The 17,637-nt window shown below is 34.3% G+C and overlaps 7 protein-coding genes and 1 non-coding gene across 8 annotated transcripts; 5 read left to right on the forward strand and 3 right to left on the reverse strand.

The window, feature by feature from the left end:
- On the forward strand, positions 845–4,459 carry LOC104715890. The gene is made up of 10 exons (XM_019229528.1): positions 845–956; positions 1,205–1,442; positions 1,539–1,640; positions 1,713–1,882; positions 1,993–2,126; positions 2,241–2,418; positions 2,732–3,296; positions 3,538–3,650; positions 3,737–3,983; positions 4,085–4,459. Exons 1-10 carry the CDS (start codon positions 898–900, stop codon positions 4,301–4,303), a joined length of 2,025 nt encoding a protein of 674 aa, XP_019085073.1. The 5' UTR covers positions 845–897; the 3' UTR covers positions 4,304–4,459.
- On the forward strand, positions 5,381–5,937 carry LOC109126570 (putative defensin-like protein 79). The gene is made up of 2 exons (XM_019230251.1): positions 5,381–5,523; positions 5,651–5,937. Exons 1-2 carry the CDS (start codon positions 5,445–5,447, stop codon positions 5,839–5,841), a joined length of 270 nt encoding a protein of 89 aa, XP_019085796.1. The 5' UTR covers positions 5,381–5,444; the 3' UTR covers positions 5,842–5,937.
- On the reverse strand, positions 6,727–7,240 carry LOC104713623. Its single transcript, XM_010430791.1, has one exon. The coding sequence runs from the start codon at positions 7,213–7,215 to the stop codon at positions 6,727–6,729; it is 489 nt and encodes a 162-aa protein (XP_010429093.1). The 5' UTR covers positions 7,216–7,240.
- Positions 7,811–9,784, forward strand: LOC104713624 (cinnamyl alcohol dehydrogenase 3-like). The gene is made up of 4 exons (XM_010430792.2): positions 7,811–7,998; positions 8,088–8,201; positions 8,563–9,233; positions 9,341–9,784. The coding sequence occupies exons 1-4, from the start codon at positions 7,919–7,921 to the stop codon at positions 9,604–9,606; spliced, it is 1,131 nt and encodes a 376-aa protein (XP_010429094.1). The 5' UTR covers positions 7,811–7,918; the 3' UTR covers positions 9,607–9,784.
- LOC104713625 (egg cell-secreted protein 1.2) lies at positions 9,974–10,351 on the reverse strand. The gene has a single exon (XM_010430793.1). It carries the CDS (start codon positions 10,349–10,351, stop codon positions 9,974–9,976), a length of 378 nt encoding a protein of 125 aa, XP_010429095.1.
- On the reverse strand, positions 11,149–11,575 carry LOC104713626 (egg cell-secreted protein 1.3). Its single transcript, XM_010430795.1, has one exon. The coding sequence runs from the start codon at positions 11,544–11,546 to the stop codon at positions 11,166–11,168; it is 381 nt and encodes a 126-aa protein (XP_010429097.1). The 5' UTR covers positions 11,547–11,575; the 3' UTR covers positions 11,149–11,165.
- Positions 11,914–11,985, forward strand: TRNAH-GUG. The gene has a single exon. It is a non-coding gene; the product is annotated as a tRNA-His (tRNA).
- LOC104713627 lies at positions 15,099–15,890 on the forward strand. The gene has a single exon (XM_010430796.2). It carries the CDS (start codon positions 15,303–15,305, stop codon positions 15,663–15,665), a length of 363 nt encoding a protein of 120 aa, XP_010429098.1. The 5' UTR covers positions 15,099–15,302; the 3' UTR covers positions 15,666–15,890.

The raw sequence follows: 17,637 nt of genomic DNA on the forward strand, positions 1-17,637 counted from the left end.
TTTTTTTTTCTGGGTTCATGACATCTGGGTTCTTTAATTACACCAAAAATCTGGATTGAAAACAAATACAGTTTAATTCAAGTTTTCTATGACATGTGTAAAAGTCTGGGTGTTATTAATTTAATATAACTTTGGTGTATAACACAGTTTATGGATATATATATATTTTTTTCTAACAATAACTTTTTAAAAAATCCATAACAATCACCAAAAATACATTATCAATGACTTTCAAATCCACCTTGTATGCATTATAAAGTCCACACAAATGCATTAGACTTTTAAATCCACTAATGTCCTGGGTTAATTAAAATCTATTAAAATCCTCAATCCAATAACACCCCCTAATTTTCTATCAGATATTTGTCAGTAAGCCGTCAGTAATTACCGACGGATTAGTGCTGTTAGTAATTCTGTCAGTTATCGCCTTGTTTTCTTGTAGTGCAAGGTCCGCTGTGAATTTCAAAGAGAGAGCTCCGAGTTTCAATTTTTTGGCCTACTCCAACTCGGAGAAATATATAATAGAACTGAAATAAAGTGAAATTATATATAGTAGATGTGGTCGAAGAACCTGTGGTTTGAAACAGAGAGTTTCGGGTTAGGGTTAACCAGAAGTGAGTGCATAATTGAAAACGTTTTAAAACTATTGGGCCTTTTTATTATGTGACGGTAAATACGGGTCCTCGAGATGCAAATATTATTCTCTTCACCGTTTCACTTTAAACGACATCGTGTTGCTATTGAGATCCTCAGTTTTCGGCTATTTGCATGGGAGTGCTACGTGGCCTGTGGAGAAGTTGCCAGTGTAACTTCTTCTCTTCACCTCAACCTCACTAAAAACAGAATGCGAAAAGAAGGAAAAAGAGAATTCTCAGAGATAACGAGAGGAAGAAGACGATGAGGAAGATGAAGCATTTGTCCACCGTTGCCAACGACGTCGTTCAGAGATGTTCACAGTATTTTTCTCCTGTCCCTTGATATATCTGTCTCTCTATTACAGATCTATGTGTGTTTTAATTTAAAGAAGGTGTAATTAAGATGTTAACAGTGAAAGTTAAACGTTGATCATTACAAAAATTGTGTGATTAAGTGCAGTTCTATGGGATTTCGTTTCCTTGATAGCCCAAAAGAAATAGCAAAATCAGTTATAGCATCGTTTAAATTTGTAAATTTTTGTGATGAATGATGATTAATGATGTTGTAGGGAACTAGAGACAACCATTGATAAATTGGTGGAGGAGTTTGAAATTCAATGGAAGCCAGGAACTACCTCCGGAGGTACTTACTCGAAGAAGTTTGTGGAGTTTTGCAACTCAAAGGTGACAAGTCGAGTTTGTGAAAACATACTTGAGAGAATAAAAGATGGTTCTTTCAGCCGTCTCACGTTCGATATGATGCTTGCCTGGCAACAACCTGACGCAGATGACAAGGAATCTTATAGGGTACGTATTTAAATTGAAACTTGATATGATGATCACTTAGTTTCTTGCTTCTGATCAAGTCGTTTATATATGCATACTTTTTACTTGTGCTCAAAGGAAGCAGTAGGTAAAGAGAGTGAAGACAAGAGGATTCAAGCAACACTATCCCCAGAGCAAGATGACATCTCTCTTTTTTATTCCGACATGATGCCGCTTCTCGTAAGCAAATTAACTTCTGTTGTTTGAGGGTATACATGTGACACCGATTAACTAATCATGTGAATTAATTAGGTTGATCATCAACCAAGTGTGGGTGAAGATGCATTTGTCTATTTAGGCTCAATCATTCCTCTCCCTGTGGATGTCATCAACGGAAGATACACATTTGAGACTCTCACTGCTCCGACCTGCCACCAACTTCACTTTCCGGCTTACGATATGTTTGTCAAAGAAATACACAAGTAGTTATTCTTATATATACCAATAGTTGGTTTACTAGCTAGGCTTAGTGTAAATCATGTATTTTCTTTCTAACTTATTTTTTTTCGTATAATTCACGCGTATGAACAAGGTGTATGAAGCATTTGCAAAAGCAAGCGAAGCCTAAAGGGATCGATTTGGCGGATGATGAAATTATATTGCATGTTGAAGGAACAATGGCGTCACAGAGAGTGGTTCGCCACATTAAAGAAACAAGCTGGCCAGGTTTGGTTCCACTATTGATAAGATATAATATTATGCATATTTGTGTCAAGTTTGATTCAAAGTCATGGACTAATTGGCTACTAATTTGTCATCGGAATGTCTTGAATTTTGTAGGTAGACTTACTTTAACAAACTATGCACTATACTTCGAAGCCGCAGGAATTATAAACTATGAAGATGCTATTAAGATAGATCTTTCCAAGGACAGTGAAAACTCTGCAAAGCCTATGTCAACTGGTCCATTGGGTGCCCCTCTTTTCGACAAGGCCATTGTCTACGAGTCTCCCGAATTGTAAGAATTTATGCATAACTAAGGATGATATTCACTGTTTGAGTACTTTTAGTTTAAATTTGTTTCTTCTACAGTTTTACTTTAGAATTCTTAAAGTGAATCATTATACCATAATATGATGATTAATATAACAAATCTCTCATTTTGCCATAGTGACTATATGGCATGTATCGGATGGGGACAGTATTTTGTGAAGTTGGCATACATATTTCCTCAATTTGGATTCAATTTTGCTTGGTAGAAAGTAGAAACACAAAACTTATGGAACATGTTGTCTCACTTATGTGTACATTTTTTTTTTATGCATAATTAGTGAGGATGGAATTGTCATAGAGTTTCCAGAGATGACAAGCTCAACAAGACGAGATCATTGGCTTATGCTTGTGAAGGAGATAACATTAATGCACAAGTTCTTGAGAAAATTCAATGTTGAATCTCCCTTGCAAGCATGGGAAGTCCAATCGAGAACAATCTTGGGAATAGTACGGTTGCACGCAGCCCGCGAAATGCTGAGAATATCTCCCCCGGATCCAAAAAAGTTTTTAATATTTAGCTTATTTGAGGAAGTTGCAAAGGGAGACTACGTACTGGAAGAGCTAGCAGAGATTAGTCTAAAGGTGGGCACTACTAAAAACCCGTGTAGTGCTAGTTCCATATTGAAGAATATGAACATGGATCAGCTTGGTAACATGGTAAAAGAAGAGGGAGACAATACATGCAAGGAGAAGGGGGGAGTGACTGATAAAGAAGAAATGCTTGCATCTCTTGAAAGTGTAGTGAATCAATCGAGAGAAGAAGGAAAGGTGATTGAGAAGGCTAAAGCCACAACAGCGGAGCTCGAAGAAGAAGGGATTAGTGATAGTGTAGCAGTTCTTATGGTAAGAAGTTTTTTTATGATATGTTGTTGGCCTAGTGTGGTAGGATAAACTTTAGGTAGGACTGAAAAATCGGATAGTCTCAAGTTCAGTTTTACATTATGCATGGAAAAAAAAAAACAATTTCTTGGATCACCTAGAGATTCAATATGTGGTCCATTGCTATTTTAGACTGCCCATACCAGAAGTGATGGCTTATTAAATTACTGGTGTATCTAACTGACAACGATGAGGTATCTTGCAGGAGTTGCTGAGGCCGTTGCAAGACGCATTACCATGGTTCCAACAAGTGCTTTATTGGGAAAGGCCGTCTCGTACACTGTTCATTCTAGCCATTACTATTTTAACTGTCTACATGTGAGTTTAAAGTAACATATGTCTATCATGAGTAAGGTTTGCGGTATATATACCATTAAGAAATCAACTAAATTCCCATGTCACAGGGAGTGGATTGGTAAGGCTATAGCTGCTTGCTTAATAGGGGTGGTGGCTAAAATGGCTCAGGCTAGACATAAGATTGTCCACAAAAAAAGTGAGGATGAAGTAACAGTGAGCACAGAATCTGACCAAACAATGACTGAGAGTATTGTGTCGGCTCAGTATGGCTTAATACGACTTCACCAGTTGATGCAAAATGTTAACGTCACCATCATGAAGTTGCGGTCCATATATACCTCCAAGGCTACCAAGGTAGCTAATGTTTAACTATGTCAATTCTCGCAAAAATTGCCTTAGTTATTTCGAAAGTGTTCTCTCTTATAAAATGTGTTCCTCTCAACTCTTGCTCGTAGCATGCAAGCATGGTGATGGCATCGATGCTAGTGTTGGCAAGCTTCTTCGCGATAGTGCCATTCAAGTTGTTCATAATAGTTGGTATAATATATTGCTTTGTAATGACATCAAGTGTGGGGAGATACATGAGCAACGATCAGAGTAACCGGAGAATGAAAGAGTGGTGGGATTCCATACCCATTGTCCCCGTTCGTGTACTTAACGCGTCGTCCAAGTAGTTTCTTCACCTAGTGTGAGGTACTCTACTAAGACGACTGTTTCTTTCTCTTTTCTTTTACATATATCAGTTTTCTTCTGTAAAATATTTCAAGCATACGTTACTACTATTATGATAATAAATAAAACATTGTATTAATATATTTATTTTATTCTTATTCTAGAAACTAATAAAAGTTATAAATATGTTGATCTAGTTACTCGTCAATAGTTTTATATTCTTCTGCTTTGGGACGAGAAAAAGTAGTGTTTTCATAAGAAAATTGTTGAATCTGGAGGTAAGTAAATTTGAAAAATCTCAAATTCTGTTAAGCGAGTCAACACATACTTCCTTCGTTCTAATTTAGCTGTCGTTCTAGGATTTAATTTTTGTTTCATATTAATTATCGTTTTAGATTTTCAATGCAGATATTTGATAAATAATCTAATTTTATCCCTGCTGTTTTAAAGTTTCAACTAATGAAAAAATTATAAAATATACTAATGAAGAACGAAACATAAAATTTAATAATTTCCTTAATTTGTGTACAAAAATCTTAAATGACAGTTAAACTAGAATAGAGGGAGTATTAGCTAAGAGACAATTCAACTTAAATTATTTTGACCAAATTGCACCCCTTTTTATTGTTGGTTGTAGTCAACATTTTGTCAGATTACTACGTAATACTATTCTTGTAACGAAAGAAATTTGTGGTTTTGACTTTTGTTTCATTGGGCGGGTCTCGTTTCGAAGTAAAAGCCAATTGTTGAGTTTGACTATCATCACAACACCTATAGCATCAACATTAGTGAACAAATGGAGGTAGTTTTAACTATTAAAAGATTGAAAAAATGGATTTTTTATATCTAGAGTAAAGATCATTGTCTTCCCAGAGACATTTTAATCTATTGAGACACCTTATATGTCAGTATATATAGGATTAGTTTAAAAAGTTAGTGGAAGATTTTATATTAAATTAGTATTAACTTTAAAATTACTTAATTTTTTTTTTTGACAGTTTTAAATTGAAAGTTAAGACACCCATTAGAGAGTATAAATAACGAGGATGATCTTATGTTAAGACCAAGTGAGCGAAAACATCAAAAAAAAAAAAATCTAAACATACAAGAAGAAAAAAAAAAAACGTTAGGTTTCTACAGAAAATGGAAAGCAAAAAATCTTCACATGCTTATGGAACATATTTTCTTCTGATATCAACCATTTTCTTGATTTTCCTCTCACGTAAGTCATCATCTGGTTTATAAATTGAAAATACAAAAACTGATTATTATTATTTTTGTTTGTGATGATGGTGATCTTTGAATGTATGGTTAATTTTTCTTTTTCTTTTTTTGTTAATCAATTACAGAACAAGCAAATTCGTACCAAAAGCTCATATGTCTAGATCTAAATATATCATGTGCCGAGTGCAAAAAACAGTGCGACGAGACAAGTTATGGAGGGATATGTTTAAATGAAGGTCTCAAAAATGAAACTTGTTGTTGCAAAAAAAGTCCTCCGCCATCATATTATGATCCTAGCCCTCCTCCTTCAATATAAATCATTCATATCCTATGCTTGAATATGTGTGTATTGGAATATTTGTTCAACATATCAGATTTTACCTTTAAAAGGGAAAAAATCAACAAAATAAAGTTATTTCCATCATATTTGTTTTATCTCGTAATCTTGTATTTATAGAATGAAACATATCGTACATAGAAACTCCCTTAACATGAGTCAAAAAACATTAACGCTAAATGTTACTGTCAAATTATATACATTTTTAGTGTTGAGCCAATTACTATGCATTTCACTAATACGTTAACAATTAACATTTGACTAGCATATCTATTATAGAATTGAATTCCAATATCATTTGAGTGAGTATACAAACAGTAGAAATACTTTCGTGTAGAGATATGCTTGGCCAATCGATTCTGACTATCATAAGAAAATTTGTGGTCTTGCTTGCCAAGAGTGGATATTAAAAGAGTGGATATTAACTTATTAAGGTATTTTTTTCAGCTAATCACATATTACGGGTTAATCGGGTTAAATGAGTTGGGTATTTTGGTTAATTGGGTTTTCGGATTGGTGGTTAGCATTGAGTCGCATCGGTTTTCGGTTTTTGAATCACAAGAAAAAATCTGCCAAACTGAACTGAAACCGAATTCTTTCAAGATCTAGCATGAAACATTTTCTTCGGCATGCGACAACAAATGATAGTGTTAAGCAATGAATCAAATATTTTTGTTATTATTTTTATTTTTTGAAAAAAAATATCTAATAGAATTAGTTGGTATTATTGTTCAAATATGTTTAATTGTTGGTATAATATAAGCAATTTAAACCATTATATAATAATAATAATAATAATAATAATAATAATAATAATAATAATAATAATAATAATAATAATAATAATAAGTTTAGTTACATTTTTTAACCAGAAAATGATGAAGGAGCACCAATTTCAGTAGAACATCTGTTCCATACTTTATTAGTTCTAGAAAACCTTTTATAATTATAATGTTTGAATGAATAGCTTTGAAAAATCAAGTTCATAAATTTCATTAGACATTGCTTTCCAGCTTTCACTACCCCCACACAACAATCCCTTGAAGCACGTTTGTTCACAAGAATTTCAGCTATCATTTCTTCAAAACATAGAAAGGCGGAATTTCGAGTTTTGTATCCCGTACTTTTACCGCAGTTCATAAGAGAATTTATATCCTCTTTTGAAGTTTTTCCATAGATATTAGTATTATATTCGATTGAACTTGGTGAAGTTGCATATAACGCTGTATCAAACTCGTCATCTGACATGAGTGGTGGCTCGTCATTATTCTCTTCAATAGCCAAATTTGGATGAGAAAGCAATACCAAAACCATGATTACAGAAAATATCATGAAAATAGTTTTATTCTCCATTTTAAAATATGTTGACTACTTCTTAATTGGGTTTTCTTTGTTTTTATGCCACTAAACGAGGATTTTGTATGTATTTATAGTGTCGAATGTTCATTAATGTTATTATTAGTTACATTTTATCAAATAATGATAATAACATATGAGTTTATTTATCTCTCCCCAACAATATGTTATCAGTTATCAACATAATTGACATCTTTTGACGTTTTACATCATTCACAAATATGGCTCTTTTAATGCATTTCAGTTTATGAAAATATTTAATAGGTTGAATAAAAAGTCATATCTAAACAAACAAACCAAAAATTATTAAAATTTTATTTTTTAATTATATACTGTATCAATTATTCAATTACAGCAAATGTTCTCATAAATATTATGTAAACAAAAAAATCTAATTTTTATTTATACATTTATTGAGTCACGGACAATATGTAGTGCAAATATAAAAAGAAATCACCCTGGATAGAAAACTTATAATATTTCAACAATTCTTTAAATTACATCCACAAATCCTTCATTTTATTTTTCTTTTCTCATCTTCAAATGATGTAACTTACTTTGTCCCCCACTATTTAGACCATATCTATATGTCCCCCACCCTATCAGTGCAGGCATAAAACAGAATCGAATCAATCATTCACAGAAGCAGAGAGAGAGAGCGAGAGAGAGAGAGGAAGAAGAAGAATTAGAAGAAACAAATATGGTAGATGGACATAAAGCATTTGGTTGGGCGGCCAAGGACGAATCCGGCGTCCTCTCTCCATTTCATTTCTCTAGAAGGTTCCTTTCCCTTTCACCTTGTGACACACTCGTCTCTTCTTCTCTTTCACAACTTTTGTATGTTTTGGTATCATATTATTATTTTGCAGAGAAAATGGTGAGAACGATGTAACAGTGAAGATCTTGTTCTGTGGTGTTTGCCACTCTGATCTTCATACCATCAAGAACCACTGGGGAATATCTCGTTACCCCATTGTTCCCGGGTATACGCGTTACGTAGTTACCATTTCGTGTATTCATCGTCCCAAATATTCTTTTTTTCTTTGTAGGAGATCTTGGTGAATTGCAAATAAAGAAAAATATTCTGGAGATTTTATTACATATATAATAGAATAGAAAATGTTTAGGCCTTTAGATTTTAAAATTAATAAATTTAAAAATGGAAAAATACAGATATAATAAAATCATTTAACATCATATTTTCAATTTTTACATTCATCCAAAAAGAAAATTATATTAACAATCTTACTATTAGGGTTAGCAGTTTTGACTTTTGAACAATGGACATGTTCGACTGTGATTTACTGGTTATGTTTCCGCTAATGTATTTTGTTAATTTGCTAGGCATGAAATCGTTGGAATCGCAACAAAAGTTGGTAAGAACGTGACGAAGTTCAAAGAAGGAGACCGAGTAGGAGTAGGCGTAATAATCGGCTCATGTGAATCATGTGAATCATGTAACCAAGACTTAGAAAACTACTGCTCTAAACTCGTTTTCACATACAACTCTCGTTCCTCTGACGGAACCAGAAACCAAGGTGGTTACTCCGACGTAATTGTTGTCGATCACCGCTTTGTGCTACGCTTTCCCGATGGTTTACCAAGCGATGCAGGCGCGCCTCTGCTCTGTGCTGGGATCACTGTGTACAGTCCAATGAAGTATTACGGTATGACTGAAGATTCAGGGAAACATTTAGGTGTGAGTGGACTTGGTGGACTTGGTCATATAGCTGTGAAGATTGGCAAAGCCTTTGGTTTAAGAGTTACTGTGATTAGTAGGTCATCGGAGAAAGAGAGAGAAGCAATCGATCGACTCGGTGCTGATGCGTTTCTCGTCACAACGGATTCTCAAAAGATGAAGGATGCAGTTGGGACTATGGATTTCATTATGGATACGGTGTCTGCAGAACATTCTCTGTTACCGTTGTTTAGTTTGCTTAATGTGAATGGAAAGCTTGTGATGTTAGGCTTACCGGAGAAGCCACTCGAGCTACCAATCTTCCCTCTAGTTAGCGGTAAAGAAAAGATGATGACCCTTTTATGTTAGGTTTATAAGCTGTGTAAATCTATGTTTTACGTGTTGTGGAAGTAACCGTTAGGGTTTTGGTGTTTTTTGATATAGGAAGGAAAATGGTGGGAGGAAGTCAGATTGGAGGGATGAAGGAGACACAAGAGATGCTTGAGTTCTGTGCTAAGCATAATATTGTTTCGGATATTGAGCTCATAAAGATGAGTGATATCAACTCTGCTATGGACCGTTTGGCTAGATCTGATGTCAGGTACCGATTCGTGATCGATGTGGCCAACTCCTTGAGTCCTGATTCATTCATCAGCTGTGATTTAAAGGAACATGTAGACCATGGAGTCTCAATCATGTCTAGATTCTGAGATTATTCTGTGTATGGTTACAAAATCATGAATCCGCTTTCTTGTTGGACTTGTTACTTGTCTTTTATTTCTATGCTCAGTTTCATGGTTTTGTCAGACAATTGTTACAAAACCCTAATATGGATCTACTACTTGTTTTACAAGTTACTTGTTTGAGAAACTTTGTTTGTTCTTATTATGCTCTGTTTCTTGACAAACCCTGTTTTGTTCTAAAATAATTCAATTTGATGGTTCTTTGTAATAATGGTATAAACGCGGTTATAGACACACAAACAAAATAAAATCCAAAGGGAGATGCAGATGCTAAGTATATCATCATATATAATAAAAGTAGGTATTATATAACCATTAATGGAGTTTGTATACATCAAAGTTTCACAGAGGAAGGCGCCGGAGAAGAACCACCGGAATTTGGAGATTGACAGAAACCGCGAAGAACGTTGGTTTCATCAGAGGTGAAGCCAAGAGAAGTTAGCATCGCCGGCCAACAATCGGTGGTGATGACTTCGACGGCGTGACAGCAATCAACGCCGAGTTTGGTCTCACCGTTAAGGAAGAAGAGAACGATCTCGTTGGTGCATGATTTGAGTTCATACAGTGCGTCCCAACACTCCATTAGTCCTCCTCCGTTGAGCCTTGCCGCTATGTTAGTGGAATCCACCGTCTCAGGGAGTGTTCTGCCGGAGATATTGAGAACAAGAAGAAGAGTGACGATGACGAAGAGGAAACTTTTATTAGAAGCCATTATTCTTATTTTGAGTTTTGGCGTGTTGTGATGGTTGAGTTATAAGAGTTCTGTTTTTCTAGTGTGGTTTTGTATGGATATATGAATCTTAGCGGTGATTTAAGAGTAAATTAAAACTTAAAAGGTAAATTAGTGGGAGGAATGGGAAAGGTCAAAGGATCGACGGTGAATAGTTTTACTTAATCATACAACTTAATTCAAAGCATGATGAGAGGAAACGTATTTAATATTGGCTTGAATGGAAGTGAGTAACGGGTCTATTGGAGACGAAGGTTTAACGTCGTGTTACAGATTACAGAAGGTGAACTTTATTACTTAATGGAATGTGTCAGGCGATATGCCTCTGCTTTCTTTAATTTTGTTTTCTTGTAAAAATGTACTTTTAATAACTTAATTACATTATATAGTTGAACTTCTTTGCTAGGGTAATATCAGTATGCTTGTGTTGTTTTCTAGACCCGTTACTAAACAACGGTAAACAACGTTGCATATGGTCAAATCTTCTCAAGCAAACTAGCTAGAAAACAACACATTCGTTTGTAAGACACATTCGTTATAAGACACATTCGTTATAACGAATGTGTCGTTTTCTAGCTAATTTGCTTGTGTCAAATGTGTCTTACAAACGGTTCAAAGCTATTCCAATTCGGTGGATCTTTATCATCGTAAAAAGACAATGGTAATCCCAACTAACGCAAATGTTTTTATTCCAAACTCAAAATCAGTCAAACTGACATTTTCTCATCATACAATATAGAAAAAACTATATATTAAACCATTACTAATGTCTGCATACATCAGGGAGGAAATTGTATCAAACGTTGACAGGGGAAGGAGCTGGAGAAGAACCGCCGGAAGTCGGAGATTGACAGAAACCACGGAGGACATTGGCTTCCTCAGATGTAAAGCCAAGAGAAGTAAGCATTGCCGGCCAGCAATCGTTGGTAATGACGTCAACGGCATTACAGCAACCGGTGCCAAGTTTGGTCTCCCCGTTGAGGAAGAAGAGAACGATCTCGTTAGTGCAAGATTTCAGCTCGTAGAGTGCATCCCAACACTGCATCAGTCCTCCTCCGGTAAGCCTCGCCGCAATGCTGGTGGAGCCTGCCAACGCTGCTGGGAGTGTCCTACAGGAGACGTTGAGGATGAGGAGAAGAGTGACGGTGACGAAGAGGAAACTTGTGTTAGAAGCCATCGTGTCTTTCTTATTAGATTTTGTGTTGTGTTGTGAGATGATGATGGGGTCTTGCTAAGACTTGTTGCAATATATATATAGTACTCTAGTGAGAGGAGTTTGAGGTTTAATTGAGATTAAAGGTGGTTTTAGTGGGGGAAGTGGGAGAGGGCTGAGAGTTAATGAATATAATTAATCACCATAAATCATTGAACTTAGAGAACGAACGTTTAGGAAAGTTACAAGCGAAAAGTTACAATCTCCATGATAGGCCTTACTGTAATTTGTAACGGTCTTAATTATGGAAAGTTACAAGCGAAGAGTCGATTATTTTACTTAGATAATTAAGATAAATATAAACATTAATTAGGCACCAAACATCATCAAAGTGGCTGTAGTTTAGTGGTTAGAATTCCACGTTGTGGGCGTGGAGACCTGGGCTCGAATCCCAGCAGCCACACTTTTGGCCGACTTGGGAGCTAAGAACATCTTACGTGGACTAGGTCTTATGCGTCGTTTATTTTATGCATGTACATACTCGCACTTGAACGTATAGCCACACATATGCACTTTTAGGCTTCATCTGATTTGGTTAGAAAGATTCCGGTACATGCATGCATGAACTATGTTGTTTATCATTGGATATCCTTTCCCGTATTTGCTCACTTTCAGCCATTTGATCTATACTCATTGGCAAATTTATCATTCCTGAGGTAAACAAGCCATTACTTATCATTAATTAGTTGCATGTAGACAATAATATTGGCATCTTTCTTTTTTTTTTTGGGATCAAAATATCGAGTCTTTATAGTGTTTGAAATCAAAATATGCAAATCTTGAAATAGGTTAATCAAAACTGTAACGTTGTTTCTTTAGTTTGTTACTTTATTGACAAATCAGTAACTATACTCTTCATGCAATATTCATGTCTACGGTAACATGTATAATACAAATTCAATGGGGCAAAGTGGGAATCGATGTTTGTTTAAATTTTTATTTTTCTTTTTAATTTTAAATAAATAACTAAATTAAACAGTTGATATTAAAAGAATATATTTGAGAGACTGTGGGAGTCTCTCCGCAGCAGATGATGTAGAGTTCTTAGAACTTTACATTTTTAAATGGGTATCTTTGTTGATTCCTCTTGACTACTCTATTGATCATTAACATCGTTGGAGACATGAAGTCATTCTTGGCGTTTCGCATGGGATCGATAACGGATATGACTCTTGGGGACTGCTTTTTGGGAGATTGTTCTTTGCGCTAATTTGGGTAAGTGTTCATTTGTTCCTCAAAGGGGCGTTGCTTGGGAAGCAAGATAGAGTACCAATCATTATTTTGGCTAGCTATTCTTCTTGCTTCGATCTTGGCTCTTTTGTGGGTTAGAGTCAATCTGTTTGTGTCCAAAGACGGACCAGTCCTGGAGAATGTCTCGACTGATAAAAACTGATGAGAACAAGGGTTTCCTTTTGTTTATCAAAAAAAAAAACAAGGGTTCCTTTTCTACAAGAAGAAAGAAAGCTGCAGACTAACATGGTGAAAGATCGGAGATTGAATCTCCTCTCGGAGTTATAAAGATTGAATGAAGCCATGTGATGATGATAATGATGTATTGATGATGATGGTGATGTGTGCTCTTTTGGTGGTGGGTAATGTGTAGACATAAAGAGCTCTGTGCAGTTTTACGTGTTACGTTTTCTTTAACCTCTTTTCTTTATTACTTTTAATTTTGTTTTAATGTAATACATAATTAGTGTTTTTCATTTTCTTTTTCTTAGTGTAACCATTTATGGCTTTCTGTAGATGATAATCAATTAATTATATCAAGAGTTTGAATAGTGACGGCGGTCAATGCGGACAAATTTGTCAACGGTTTAATCTGTTCTTATTAGTAAACAACAAACAGAGTTGATAAATGATAAATAAAAACCAGTTTAATCTGCAAATAGATTTGTCTGTTCTGACCGCTATTATCATTCAAATCCTAAAGTTTATCTAAAAATAGATTATTAAAGTTTATTTTAAGTTATTTCTATCCCTTCATATTGGTGTTTTGCTGGATCAATATCAGATTTGGAGGTTGAATTCCACATAAATTTATATATACGTTTGGTTACAAATCATTTTAGCTTATTGTGGTTACAAATCATTTTAGCTTATTGATGAAAGAAACTATATATAGTAATTTATATGGGTAACAAGTAAAATTAAGTACATATGGTGCAAACATAATTTTGTGTGTGTTTTTTTTTACTTGTTAAGTATTTATAGTTTTATACTATTTTCACAATTCTTTTGACAGAAAATACAAGAAAGAGTAAAACCAAAAGCTACATAAACCACAAAAAATTAGGAGACACAACATGCATAAACTTTTTATTGTTGTTCTATTGTAAACTTGTTTGCAGAATCCTTCATTGTGATCATGATCATCATTATTCATTAGTTACGAAGATACATTACGCTCAAATATCGCGAAAGAGTTTTTTTTTTAAAGAAAATAAAAAATACAGATTCCGGAAAATAATATCATTCAACGAATATAATTGAACACGTGGATGCAGGGCCCACAAAGGTGACAATCCCATATTTGGAATCGGAATTAGCTTACGTGGAACCTAACAAAAGAAAAATACTTAAGTTCACCCCTAGGGGTGAACTTCTCCATTCACCCCCTTTTCTCTTAGCCAATCAGAATCTTTCATCTAATATTTCATTTAAAAAATAAATCAAAATTAAATTAAAAAGCAAATCAAATTAAGGAAACAAATTCTGTATACTTTTAATTAAGGAAATTTAAATATTGGTTTGGTTTAGATTTTTAAAATTAGAATAAAATTATATATCGGTTTGGGTTTACAAATGAAGTGGTTAGGGTTTAGATTTTACAACTAAAACGAAATTATATGTCGGTTTGGGTTTACAAATGAGGTGGTTAGGGTTTAGATTTTACAATTAGAATGAAATTATATATCGGTTTGGGTATAAATAAGATGGTTAGGGTTTAGATTTTACAAGTAGAACAAAATTATATATCGGTTTGGGTTCATAAATGAGATGTTAGGGTTTAGATTTCACGATTAGAACAAAATTATATGTCGGTTTGGGTTCACAAATGAGATGATTAGGGTTTAGATTTTACAAGTAGAACAAAATTATATATCGGTTTGGGTTCACAAATGAGATGGTTAGGGTTTAGATTTTATATATGTCGGTTTGGGTTTATTAAAGAGCGGTTTAAATTTTTTTAATTTTATAATAATATATAGATTTTATTTCCTTATTTTATAAGGAGGTGAATGGAAAGGTTAACCCCTAGAGTGAACCAAGTGTTGTTCCTAACAAAATCGTGTAATATAAGTCAAAAGCATGCATCTCTCTCTCTATATAAGCTTTAAGTAAACCTCATTGAAGAAGTAACATACTAAAGCTTTCGTAACCGTTGGATCAACGAGACAAAAACTTCATCTGAGGTACTAAAACTTGCGACTGATCAGATTCTAGAGATACGATACACACGGTCGCACTTGATCATTTACCCCCTCTTTTTAGTAAAAAAAAAATTAAAAAATAATATCAGGAGACACGTTCTTCTTCTTACGAAACCGACTTTGTAGTTTCTTCCTTTTTTCCATTACACAAATACGAAAAAACGACAAGACAAAAACAAAATTTAATAAAAACATAATTTTTTTTATAAATAAAATCGATTCTCGCGTTTGTTTAACTTCTTGTTTATTTTTTTCCTTTTCTTACAGATTAATTCATTTCTTCTACATGAACGATCGAATGGGGGAAACAGGATTCTCTAGAGAATCATCGGCGGCGCCAGAGATCGTGCTCTCTGAGACGGAGATGGCGGCGGCGGAACAGCTTATGCAGCTAAGCGAGGAAGAAACGGTGAGCTGTAGCAGCAGCACCGGTGGAGATTATGGCGGCGGAAGAGGAGGAGGAGGAGGCGGAGATAAGACAAGGCATGAAGATGTTGTTAGCTCGAGAATCGGAAACGAGCAAAACGACGGCGTACGGTGTGATTCTAATCTTGGCCTGAAGAGGAAGAGGGAGATGGCGAAGATGAAGGAGAAGAAGTTTCGTTCTCTCGAGAGTATTTACAGAGCGACGAAGGAGATTAGGGGTTAATTAATGGATCTTAGCTGGGTAATTATATCGATCGCTTGTTAATTACGTTTGTTAATCGTTGCTTAGTAACCTGTTCGATGGTTTTTTTGTTGTTGTTGTGTGTATATGTTTAGTCCTTAATCTAACGTTGGAGCTTGAGAATCTGTGATACTAATAGTTTTTGAAGATCTTCAGATGGAAATTGTAAACATTTTGGTTCCGGTATGAGACGTGTGGTATCCTATCTATTACTCCCTCCGTTTCAAAATTCTTCAAAATATAGAATGCTTTAAGTAAAACACACAGATTAAAAAGTCTTTACTTTTAACAATTTCAACCAATCAGAAACAATACTGCATAATATAAAATACTAAATTAATTTAAAAGTTATATTGAAATTTAAAAACATCCTATATTATGAAACAACAAACTTCTCCAAAATATTTTATATTTTGAAATGGAGGAATATTATAATTTTGTTTTCCTTAGATATTTCTTGACAAACATTATAAAATTTTAACTTTGGTTTGATGAAAGGAGAAGTGTTGTTGATATGTGTTTTTGGATCTGATCGTACATTCATTTTTTCCCTTAATTTTTTAAAAAATCTTTTAAAGTACTTGCAAATGATTTCGTTTTGAATTTTTAAAATTTGAGTTCTATGATGTGCCAACTAACATCGTTATTTTTTTACCTTTTCAAATGTTTTATAATGGTAATATATCTTTGAATGTTGGTGATAATTGTTTTTACTTATTGCAATAAAAATTAAAAATCAGATCACTCTTTCATTTTGTTCAACTATAAAAATAATTAGATCATTTGGTAAGTCTAATCGATGCCAAAATAAAATTAATTACTAAAGCTAAGACCATCTCCAATGTATATCTCTATTTTTTTCTCTAAAATAGAGTAACTCTAAAATAGAGCATTGTTTTCCTCCAATGTATTACTTTATTTTAGAGTTGAAATAGAGGTAGTGTAAAAAATTAGAGGTGAGAATAGAGTTACTCTATATATAGAGCAATCCCATCATTTTCTCTATTTTAGAGTAAAATATAGAGTAGGATTGAAGCAAATGTTGCTCTATAATAGAGTTTTGACTCTAAAATAGAGTGGGGTTGGAGATGCCTAAGGCATTGCCTCATCGATTTCTCTCAACGTCGTCAAGTTGAGAGCTTCATCTTTTTTATCTTAGAGTTTTTTCATCAGATTTTTCTAGCTAGTACCTTGATAAATTATATAAGATTTTTCTAGCTAGTACATAATTTCTATTCCGTTTAGATGTTGGCCTATTCGTTTGTGTGTTGCTGGTTTCAACGACAGCGACCAGCGACCAGCAATACTGTTTGTTGTTCGTTTTTCTGTTTCTGAACCCTGTCACTGTCGCTATATTGTTCGTTTTTTTGTTGCTGAATGTTATTGCTAAATCATACTATAACGATAAGTTTGAGGACTAACCTTAAAGTAGCTTCTGCGGATCGATGGAGATGGAGAAATTGATGGAGATGGAGGTTGAAGTCTACAGATCGATGGAGATGAGAGAAGTTCTATGGATCGATACGTACATGGATCGATGGAGATGAGATGGAGGTTTGAAGTTTTATGGATCGATGGGAAAATGAGAGAAGAGAGATAAGATGAGAAGAGAAAAGAGATCAATGGAGATGGGAAAGAGATAGATCGATGTATTAGGGTTTTTTTTGTTATCTATATATACATTTTTGGAGACATATATGAAATAAATCCTCAAGTTCAAACCTTAGGAATCTCGATTTAGCACCCCCGACATACCGATCTAAACCGATATGAGTTAATGAATGATAATTTTAATTTAATTATGATTTGATTATGTTTCTATCTCTTATAAAAGCCCAAGCCCATGTCTCAAACTAATATATATATATTTTTTTCTTCTTCGAATCTTAGCGACAAAGGGCTGAATCTCATTGGATCGTGGCAGCAAGGCTACTCTGCCACTTACAATACCCGT

Source organism: Camelina sativa, chromosome 9 (assembly GCF_000633955.1).
Source record: "Camelina sativa cultivar DH55 chromosome 9, Cs, whole genome shotgun sequence".
NCBI classification, from domain to species: Eukaryota; Viridiplantae; Streptophyta; class Magnoliopsida; order Brassicales; family Brassicaceae; genus Camelina; species Camelina sativa.

Coding starts and splice junctions, on each gene's coding strand:
- LOC104713625 (XM_010430793.1), bottom strand. CDS start 10,351: ATGGCTTCTAATAAAAGTTTCCTCTTCGTCATCGTCACTCTTCTTCTT.
- LOC104713627 (XM_010430796.2), top strand. CDS start 15,303: ATGAACGATCGAATGGGGGAAACAGGATTCTCTAGAGAATCATCGGCG.
- LOC109126570 (XM_019230251.1), top strand. CDS start 5,445: ATGGAAAGCAAAAAATCTTCACATGCTTATGGAACATATTTTCTTCTG. Junction 5,524..5,650: donor TTTCTTGATTTTCCTCTCAC/GTAAGTCATCAT, acceptor AATCAATTACAG/AACAAGCAAATTCGTACCAA.
- LOC104713624 (XM_010430792.2), top strand. CDS start 7,919: ATGGTAGATGGACATAAAGCATTTGGTTGGGCGGCCAAGGACGAATCC. Junction 7,999..8,087: donor CCATTTCATTTCTCTAGAAG/GTTCCTTTCCCT, acceptor ATTATTTTGCAG/AGAAAATGGTGAGAACGATG. Junction 9,234..9,340: donor AATCTTCCCTCTAGTTAGCG/GTAAAGAAAAGA, acceptor TTTTTGATATAG/GAAGGAAAATGGTGGGAGGA.
- LOC104713626 (XM_010430795.1), bottom strand. CDS start 11,546: ATGGCTTCTAACACAAGTTTCCTCTTCGTCACCGTCACTCTTCTCCTC.
- LOC104713623 (XM_010430791.1), bottom strand. CDS start 7,215: ATGGAGAATAAAACTATTTTCATGATATTTTCTGTAATCATGGTTTTG.
- LOC104715890 (XM_019229528.1), top strand. CDS start 898: ATGAGGAAGATGAAGCATTTGTCCACCGTTGCCAACGACGTCGTTCAG. Junction 957..1,204: donor GTCGTTCAGAGATGTTCACA/GTATTTTTCTCC, acceptor ATGATGTTGTAG/GGAACTAGAGACAACCATTG. Junction 2,419..2,731: donor GTCTACGAGTCTCCCGAATT/GTAAGAATTTAT, acceptor ATGCATAATTAG/TGAGGATGGAATTGTCATAG.